At 41.6% G+C, this 10,305-nt stretch overlaps 1 protein-coding gene across 3 annotated transcripts in view; it reads left to right on the plus strand.

The window, feature by feature from the left end:
- The first annotated feature begins 9,415 nt into the window (after positions 1-9,415).
- GSPT1 (G1 to S phase transition 1) overlaps positions 9,416-10,305 on the plus strand; it is a 48,201-nt gene continuing 47,311 nt past the window's right edge. For 2 of the 3 annotated variants that reach the window (XM_069086270.1, XM_069086278.1), the window contains exon 1: positions 9,896-10,244. In XM_069086270.1, coding sequence (XP_068942371.1) covers positions 9,911-10,244 — 334 coding nt within the window. In that variant the 5' untranslated portion in view covers positions 9,896-9,910. Of the gene's footprint in view, positions 9,549-9,895; positions 10,245-10,305 lie in introns of those variants that run through there. The other variant, XM_069086285.1, reaches the window with a different exon arrangement.

Below are 10,305 nucleotides of genomic sequence, written 5' to 3' on the forward strand. Positions count from 1 at the left end.
TTTGTGGTGGACTTAATTAAGGTATAGCCTAGGGGTGGAGAAGTATTTAGAACAGAGACTTTGTAATTGATTGAATGATTGGAAGATCCTGGGGTGGGGTAGTACTTGGAGATTATTTAATCACACTTAGTAAATGCTGTGTTTGGAATGATGTCATGTTTTGATCTTCTCTGTTCTTGGTTTGTCACTAAATAAAATAGAGAGCACCTATGCTGGTATTTTGAACCTGGGAAGTTGCCTTTCTTTTGGCATTACATTACAGGACCTAATGATGAAAAATAAGGTGACTTTACTTGTGCCCGAAATTGTGTTTGTCCTGAACTCTGCCTTATCACAAGATCACAGGTTTTAAAATAGAAGGGACTTCAGTGCCTATCCAGTCCAACTCCCTTATTTTATAGATGAGGAAGCTGAAACTTAGAGGGGTTAAGACACACGGCATGGTCATATAACCAGCCAGCATCAGAGCCAGGAACTGGAACAAGATTGTGTAGTTTGGAGAGGAATAAAATTATCATGTATTTTGATTCATTTTTATGTTAAAAGATAACTGTATACATCCCATACTATCCTAGACCTAGAGAATAACATTACATTTATTTTTGCACTTGAATCTAGCATCTTTCATGCCAATGTCTCAATGTACTTAAATTCTCCTGTTGGTGAAACTGTTTTCCAGATAAACTAAGGCACGATGGCTTACTTTAGAAGTCATACCAAAGTAATCTGATGGCAGGATGCATCTGGTATATCAATTCAATACAATAAACATTTTTAATAGCTTACAATGTATAATGAATTATAATAAAGGCTGAAAACTGGAACAAAATACATAAAAAGTTCCCTCAAATAGCTTACATTTTATTAGTATGTTTTATTATTAGTATGGATATGTACTCAGATAAATAGATACAAGAGAAGGAGAGAACACTAATATACCTTAGGGAAATAAGGAAGTTTCAAAGAGTTGAGTTTCAACTGAGTTGAGACGGAAAGAAGCAAAAAAAGCTCATTCCAGTCATCTCAGTGCCAATCAAGTATTCTGGAAGGTTGTTTTTCCTGGCTTGCATTCTTTAAAAAAAAAAAATCTGAACTTAACAAACATCAAATAAAACGGGCATTTCCATTTTTATAGTAGAACCAAAAAAAGGGGGACTGTACATGAAATTGTAGGTCTATATTATATCATGTCCAAGTTGTTTTTCTTTTTAAATATATGAAAATTCAACATGTAACTTTCAAAGTTGTCCTGCTTCTCTGTGATTATTTCTGGCCTTCCTTCTGTTCTCTTCTGTACATTAAAAAAAAAATGCCTCAATGACCTTCTTTTCTTTTAAAAAAATATTTTGGCCACCCTGTCACTTCCCCCCTTCTTTCTCCCACTCCTCATTGGATAAAAAGAAAAAAAACAAAGTCTTTCTATAAAATACAGTCAGGGGGCGGCCAGGTAGCACAGCGAGTAAGAGCACCAGCTCCAGTGTTGGGATGACCTGGGGATCAAATCCAGGCTCAGATACTTAGCACCACACCCAGAAATAACTGGCCCTGTAACCTTGAGCAAGTTACTTAACCCCAATTGCTTAAAAAAAAAAATACACAGTCAGGCAAAATGAATCACCACATTTGCTGTGTCTGAAAATGTCTTAATCTGCATCTTGAGTCCATTGCTTCTCTGTCAGGAGATGGGTAGCTGCTTCATCATCATTCCTCTGGAATAGTGGTTGGTCATTGCATTGATAGCACTCTGTAAATTTTAAACAAGTCAGCTGATTGCAACCAGCTTATTTACAAGAATACAGTCAAAAACTCTTTCTAATGCATGGATTACTTCATTTCTGATTGACTCCAGAAGTCAAAAAAGCAAGGAAGTTGTATGATTAGAGTCAATAATCAAAGACTGGTCTCTTCCTTAAGTGAAATTGCTAGACCACTCAGAGTAAACCATTGTGCCTTAGTTTATCTACCTGTAAAACACCTTCACCAACAGGAGAGCTTGTTAAGTGCATTGAGACACTGGCATAAAGGTGCTAGATTCAAGTGCAAAAAACTGTAAGCAATGTTAATATCACAGGAATAATGAGCTCTGATTTGGGGAGAATGAATTAACTTCTCATCTGAATCAACTCATTATTACCATTTTTCATTTTTGCTCACACATATATTAAATTATGAATCTTGCATTCACAAAGGAAATGTAATGAAGCAATCATCAGTGATGAGGCATATTTCAAATGTAAATCAATAAGCTAGTTCAGTCTTAGGGCTTGCCCTTTGTAGAGCACATCATTTAAAAGCTCAGCTCTTTGAACATAAGTATTGTTCATGCTGCAGAAGTGGCACAGGAAATACATAAATAACTCTCAGGGTTCTACCAATCTTATCCTACTAGAGGGAAAAACAAGATTACCATGAAATTCAGCAGGACACAGTTGTTAACGCTATCTGGATTTTAGCCACATGAGGCAACTCTGACTTCCTTTGTGCCTTGGCCCTGAGTACTGTCATTTCAAGCAGGTTAATGGCACTGCCAAAAAACAAAGGATTTACTCAATGGACCATCCCTTATTCTTGGAGAAACCAGCACAACCGGTCTTTACAGCAGTTCATAGAAAGGAAGGTGGAGACATAGAAACTGTCAGACATACAGTGCCAGACTAAAAACTGGTTCAAGGACTCAGACGCCTGAGACAAAATTTCACGTTTCTTTTCTCTGTTTCATGATATCCTGGCCATATTTGTCTCACCTCTTTCAACATCATTATCATCATCATCAAAATCAAATAACATCATTAAAAGTTTTTTCATAGTCTCAGATCTATTTATATGTATATAAGTATAGTGGTCTTATGTGGAAGGGGTATATTAATATATTATGCATTCATATAACTGCAGGCCCCTTTTACTTTTACTAAGTATTCCCAGGAATTCTTAACCTGGGGTCTATGGACTTGATTTTATATGTGTATATATATATGTGTGTGTATGTGTGTATGCATGTGTATATAGACACATATACACACATACACATGTGTACATGAATATATGTATATATAAATATACACACATATATACATATATACAAAAAAATACATTTATATATTGAATTGCCACATTGATTATGTCTGAAAATGTCTTAATCTGCATCTTGAGTCCATCACTTCTCTGTCAGGAGATGGGTAACTGCATCATCATTATTATATATTTGTAAATATATTTTAGAATAATTGGTTTCCTTTGTAATCCTGCATATTTTTAATTTATGAATTTCAGGACATTATTCTGAGAAGGGGTCCACAGGTTTCCCCAGATTGTCAAAAAGGTCCATGCCGCAGAAAGGTTAAGAACTCTTGATGTATCTGATGAAGCACCTGGACCAAAATTAGACTGCTGCTGTTGCTGATGTTAATGATAGCTCATATTTAAGATTTGCAAAGTGTTTTATTTGCTTTATCTCATTTGATCTTTATATCAACTTTGTGCTACATTTCTCCCCATTTTGCAGATCTGATAACTGAGGTGCAGGGAGATTAACTGATTTATTCAAAGTCATGCAGTATCTAAGAGAATTCTAACCTAAGACTTCTTGATAACCTTGTATAGGGGTCATTCCCCTGAATCATACTGCTAAAATGAACAAAAAAAAGGTGAACTTAAATTTACAACCCAATAATCAGACAATCATGCAATTGTACTTGTCATCCATTGATAGAAATGGTTTGTGGGATAGGAAAGTAACAGCTGAAAAAGGAGTATATGTTTTATAGATTTAAAGTTGGAAGAGGCCCCTTTAATCTTACAGATCAAACTAAGATCCAGAAAGGTATTCCCCTCTCCATGAATACTTAGTTACCTTATGATTTTACTTTCTCGAAATCTCTGACAAGTCCTTTTCTTTCCCTCATACCATAACATGGTCTTAACACTTCACTCCCCTCCATATACACTATAATGCAGTGACTCTGGCCTCCTTCCTGTTCCTTGAATAAATCACTCCAGTCTGCTGACTCCCGGTATTTTCACTGGCTGTCCCCTATGCCTAGAGGCTTCCTTCAGGCACTATCTATAATCCCCTCTTCTCCAGGAAGCCTTTTCCAATCCCCCTTAATTCTAGTGCCTTCCCTCCAAGATTATCTCCAGTTTATCCTGTCTTTATTTTATCTGAACACAGTTGTTTGCATGTGGTTTCTCCCATTATTTTGTGAGCTCCTTAAGAGCAAAGACTGGGTCCCCTCCCCCATTCTTTGTTTAGCATAGTGTGTGGCAAATAGTAGGTGCTTAATAAATGTTTGTTGACTTGGCTAGACACCAACCTCGTTCAGGTTTTCATTCTCTCATCTGGGCCACTACAATAGCCTCCTAATGTTCTCACATCCAATCTCTCCCCTCTAATTCATCCTCCATCTAGATGCCAGATTGAGAATCCTAAAGCACAGGTCTGACCATGTCACTCTTCTTCACAGGTTTTAGCAGCTTTCCATTGCCTATAGGATAATGTATTAATTCCTCTGTTTGACATTTAAAGACTTTTCTAATCTGACACCAGTTTATCTTTCTAGACTTTCTAGACACATTATTCTCCTTGTGCACTCTATGCTCCAACCAAACTAACCTATTTGCTATTCTCTGTACAGGACAATCTAGCTCCTGCCTCTGTGCCTTAGGACACGCTCTCTCCCATTCCTGCTTTGTTCTCTCATTTTTGCCCCTAGGAACTCCTAACTTCCTTCAAGACCCAGTAAATGCCACCTCTGTCAGTGCTACCTTATCCTCTACACCACTAAATCCCAATGGATTTGTTTTTATCTTGTACTTAATCTGTGAACATGTTATTTCCTGCCAGTAGAATGTCAGTTCCTTGAGGGCAGGAACTGCTCCACTTTTGTCTTTATATGCCCAGTGCCTTCCACAGTGCTTGACCCAAGCCAGAACCTAATAAAAATGCTTGTTGATTGATTGCCCAAGATCACACAATTAGTAAGCAACAAAGATACAACTGGGGATATGGTCCAAGGTACCTTTGGATTGGATTCTGTGTCTTGGTGGCAGGATAACAGCTACATAGGATCATATATAATAGAGTTTTCCACATTTAACAGATGAGAAAACTAGGGCCCAGGGGAGGTTGAATGGCATGCTCACAGTCACATTGCTAGTAAAGTGTTTGAGGTTAGATTCAAACCCAGGTCTTCCTGAGTCCAAATTCAAAATCTACACCATGCTTTCTCTACTACTTGTGCGTAATATACTTCCACAGCTTCTCACAATTGAAATAGCACCTTGCCCCGGTCTGAGGGTTGGCAGACAGCATGTCCCTCCCAGTGATGGTCAGGATATTGTGGATGTCCAGTGAATAAGAGTAATATAGGTTTCTGGTTGGCATGGGCATCATCTGCCTCGTGATAATCCAATTCTCTATTACTACAGATAATTGAGTTGGCTTGCCATATAAAAGTGGAAATCTGACAGATCAGGGAGGCAACAAGCATGTGTTGATCAGGGTTCTCAAGCCTAGGCATTAAACCTGAGGTTATCCTTCAGACAGAACTTCAGATCACTACTGATCAACTCACTATCATTCAAAGTTCCTACCCAACTTGATGAATGCGTAGTTCAAAGATTCTGATTCAAGGGGCAGTATATATAATTTCAAGCAGAGCTAAGGAGAAAGTATTAGAAAATATGACTGTCACATTTTGTACTTTGTTGTGTTTGCTAGTTTTTAGCCAATTAAGCCTGAGAACCAAAGCAAGCTTTCATTAGAAACTAAGGTCCAGATGGTAGAAAGGAAGACAGGTGTCTCACCTAGTTTACAGGGAGAACGATCTAAGTAGGGTGAGAGAAACTAGGGAAGGTCAAGGGAGAAATTAACATGAACTTAGTTTCTAAAAATTGCATTTAAAGATAAGAATAATCTTATATTTTGGTAACATGAGACTTTGGATAAAAATAGACCTAAGTGAAGCTATTATAGACATTGTGAAACTAATCCCTAAAATGTATTATGTAATAAGCAGCAGAAAGTCTTTTGAAAACTTTCTTTTGAAGCTAACAGTAATTTTGTTGAGCAGCTGAAAATGATTGCCAAAGTCTAGTATTCCCTTAAAATTCACAATGCAATCTGGCCACACTAGTTGTGGCCTTATTTTAAAAAGCCATTAGATCAGCATCCCAAAGCCTTCTGGAGTTGGGGTCAGTGTTTCTCTGGAAAACAGAATCACAGTTTTGGAGCTTGAAGGGACCTTAGGGATCATCTAGTTCAACCCTTCAGCCCTTCCCTCATTTTACAACTGAAGCAATGTGATTGAGGAAAAGAAGTTGTCAGTGGTATCCCAGGTCTCCTGAAACACTGGGTCAAACTGGCAACACATAGCACTAAAATTGGCTCTTAGCTATGGTCCCTGTAATAGGAGTGTTGGGTTTGTAGTTAGGAAGACCTGTGTCATTTAAAATCTAGGTGCCTCAAGTAACCCCTTGAGTTATCAATTAAATCAAAGAAGAGATTTAGAAGTGTAAAGGGACCTTAGAATACATCTATTCCAACATCATTTTACAGATGAGGAAAGTGAGGTGTAGACTTGCCCAGGGTCCTACAATTGACAGTCCTAGAATTTGAGCCCAGCTCCTCTGAGTCAGTCAGTCAATAAACATTTATTAAGCACTATGTGCCAGGAATCTATATTCAGCTTATTTTCCATTGTACTAGGTTGGCTCAAGAATTACAATATAGTGAACAGCATTCCCTGTGTTGGCTGAATCACAGAGATTTTTTGTTTTGAGATACCTATGATCCTTAGGAGAAAAAAAAAATGAAAAAAGAAACTGCTAAATTAAACTTGAAGAACCCATCACAAAAAGTGATAATTCAGAGCCCCAGGGAATGTTAAATATGTGATAACACCATGTCTTGTGGTATCTAGTGAAAATATGGTTAGAGGAGGCATCCTAGTTAAGTATTTAAACTAGATGCATATGTTAAGATTTTCATGAGTGGGTTGAGGAGTGTATACTTGGAGGCATAAGATGCTTTTTTTGTGGTATCCCATATGACAGTCATGGTATGATTTTACTATTGGGTTGTTCCCTATTCTCTCCCTCTCCCTTTCAGTCACATGGTATTAAAATTTTGATGTTTAAAGTACTGATCTAGCTCTGTTAACAGAACATACTTACTAAATATATAGTAAACATTGATATTCCTGTTGGTGGGGGATGATGTTATATTAAGCCTGTTTGTTTGACAAGTTTTCTGTAAACCCATGTGACAATCTTAGAATCACAGAACTTTAAGCTGGGATACCCCTTAGAGGTCATCTAGGCTCACTGGATTTTCCACACAAGAAAACTAAAGCCCAGAAACAAAGTAACTTGCCCACATTCATGTGGTAGTAGGTAGTAAGAGACAGGATTCAAATCCAAGCCCTCTGATTCCCTTCCAGCTCTAAATTGTGTGAACTACTGAACTAAACAGCAAATACTGCTTCTCTCGTGTAACTTCAACCACCTAAAGAACTTCATTTAAAAATTATTTCATTGGCTCCACAAAACACTTTGTATTAGAATCAAGGCAGAACTTCATAGTAACCAATAGACCTCTTCCAATTAGAAAAACTTCAAATTCAGATTTCCAGTGTGAAGTACAAATAAGACACACTTAAAACCAAGCCTTGTTATAATTATAGAATTTAGAGCTGAAGAGATCTTAGCAATCACTTTGTCTAACCCTGTCATCTTCAGGATGAAATAAGTAGTAGAGCTTGGATTTGAATCCACGTGCTTTAATTTCAGTCAGTTATTTTTCCCCAAACTTTCCTTAAACTTTTAGTACTCAGGATCCAAAGATTTTTAATAAAAAGAATTGTAACTAAAATTCAGAGGAAAATAATCATTGTAGTTAATTATTGAACTCATTTGTTCTAAAAGTAAATTCATAGTTTCATTTTTGGTATACTTTGATAAAACTTTTAAAATGTTTTTTAAAAAAAATCAGTTCAGGGTGCAAGGAGCCTATTCCAGTATCACAAACTAGGAAACTAATCTACTTTTGATTTGTCTATTAATTTGTTGGATAACTTTCTATCAGTCTGTTGGACCTAGCATTCTGCTGACATAAGAATCCTAGGTTCTCTAGATAGGAAATGCTTAATCAAGGGCTGGTGAGACGCCTGAAAATAAAACATACCAACAAAAACACTGCTATTATGCCTATTATATAATGTGATCTAGCATTTAAATGAGTAAATTTTTATTTTTTTATGCTTGATAATATTTTTTCCTTTTTAGTTTACATCATTCATTTCCACAAGATTGAGTTGCAAATTTTCTCTACCCCAAAACAGCGTTCCCACTGAATATCCCCTCCCCCAATCTGCTCTCTCCCATATTTTCTTCCAGTAGGACATGGTTAAATGGGTAAATTTTTTTTTAAAAATCCCTTTCTTGATTCTCTTTTCCTAATCACAGAAATTATCAAAATCCGTCCAACGGAATGTAAACTAGGCTTGGTACATCATTCCCAAGAAAGAACCTTTTAAAAGCAGAGGACAATAAGACAGTAGATTTAAGAGCTAGGAGGGACTTTAGAGATCATCTAGTCTAGTCCAACTATATCATTTTACAGATGAGGAAACTGAGGCCCAGGACGGGGAAGTAACTTTCCCCAGTTCACACTGATAGATAGTAAATAGAAAAGACAGGACTTAAAATACAGGCGATCTGATTCCAGATCCCACGCCTTTTATTTTTGGAAGGCAACGGGGTTAAGTGACTTGCCCAAGGTCACAAGTCCTGTGCCTTCCTCAGGGAATTTGTGGAAGGTCTGCTTTGCTCCGGCTAAAGCAGACAGTAAAACTGCTGTACCGCTTGTGGGGGGAGGGGAGGGAAGGACTGGGAAAGCAGGGCACGGGCATTATGTAAGGTGTCCAGACACCCCATCAGCACTGTTTATGTCAGGAGCGGTAGGGAAGCTTCCCGGGTTCATCGTCTCCTCTACCGAACACGGACACGGGGAAAGGTCCCAACGTGTGCGGCAGAAAACTGGCAGGCAGCAGGGGGGCGGGGCGCGAGCAGGGCCGACCCAGGGCGTCGCGAACGGGCTCGGAAAAGAGGAAGAGGGAAGTTGGCGCCCCGTGCGACAAACGCGTCTTCTACACAGAAGAAAAGACTCCACTAGATTTTCCGGTTCTTGCATCCCATTAATAAGCACGAGTGAGGCGCCATCCCCAGAAGTCCCGGACGCAGCCGGCTCCCAAGGCGACCGCCCTCCCGTCTTTCTTCCCCTTCCCGTTCCCCTTCCCCCTCTCCTGCTAACAGGTGGGACCAGCGACGAGCCACCAGACGTCTACCTCTTCCCGATGAATGCTGGGAGGGAGAGTCCTTTCCGGTTGCCCTCGGGCTTAGGCCACCGCCTCCCGCGAACTTCAACTCCCGTCAAACCCCGGGAAACCGCATCAGGGTCGCGCGACATCTGCCGGGATTCGTAGTCCTTCGGCTTCCTGCTTTCCATAGATCAGAACGGATAAGGAAATCGGCTGCGAACTACCAGGGCGAAGGTACGGGTGGCAGCGAGGGGTCAATCCGCACCGGGCGTGGGGGTGGTGGCGAGGGAGTCGGAGGTGGTAGGGGTTGGGGTGGGGGGGGCGGGGGGGGAGGAGAGCGGCAGAGGGGGGGGGGGGGGGGGGGGGGGGGGTGAGCCGCCGCCGCCGCCGCCGCCTTTGCCGCCGCCAGGGTAGAGTCGGGTCTGAAGCTGTAGCGGCGCCGCCGGGGTTTGTGTCTCTCTCCCCCTCTTCCCTCTTCCCTCGTTCCCCTTTCCCCCAGTCAGCGCGCCCCGCTCGCCCCCTGCCCCTTCTCCCCCTCCCCCATTTCCCGCCCTCTCCTTTCCACACACACGGCCCCCCCCCCCCCCCGCCCGACCATGGATCCGGGCAGCGGCGGCGGCGGGAGCAGCAGCGGCAGCAGCAGCAGCGACTCGGCGCCTGACTGCTGGGACCAGGCGGACATGGAAGCCCCGGGCCCCGGCGGCGCCCCCCCGGCCGCCTCGGCCGAGGCCCAGAACCTCAGCGCGGCCTTCAGCCGGCAGCTCAACGTCAACGCCAAGCCCTTCGTGCCCAACGTCCACGCCGCTGAGTTCGTGCCGTCCTTCCTGCGGGGCCCGGTCCAGCAGCCGCCGCCACCGCCGCCGCCCCCAGCCGGCGCCACCGCCGCCCAGGGAGACGGCACCGGAGCAGGAGGCCCCGCCGGCCCCAAGGGTAAAAGGCCCGGGACTGGGGCGCGGGGCGGGGCAGCCCCCAAAGTGGGAAGGGAGAGGGG

This window comes from Petaurus breviceps, unplaced genomic scaffold, assembly GCF_028583685.1.
Source record: "Petaurus breviceps papuanus isolate PSGF00001 unplaced genomic scaffold, PetGlider_PUasm1.0 118, whole genome shotgun sequence".
NCBI classification, from domain to species: Eukaryota; Metazoa; Chordata; class Mammalia; order Diprotodontia; family Petauridae; genus Petaurus; species Petaurus breviceps.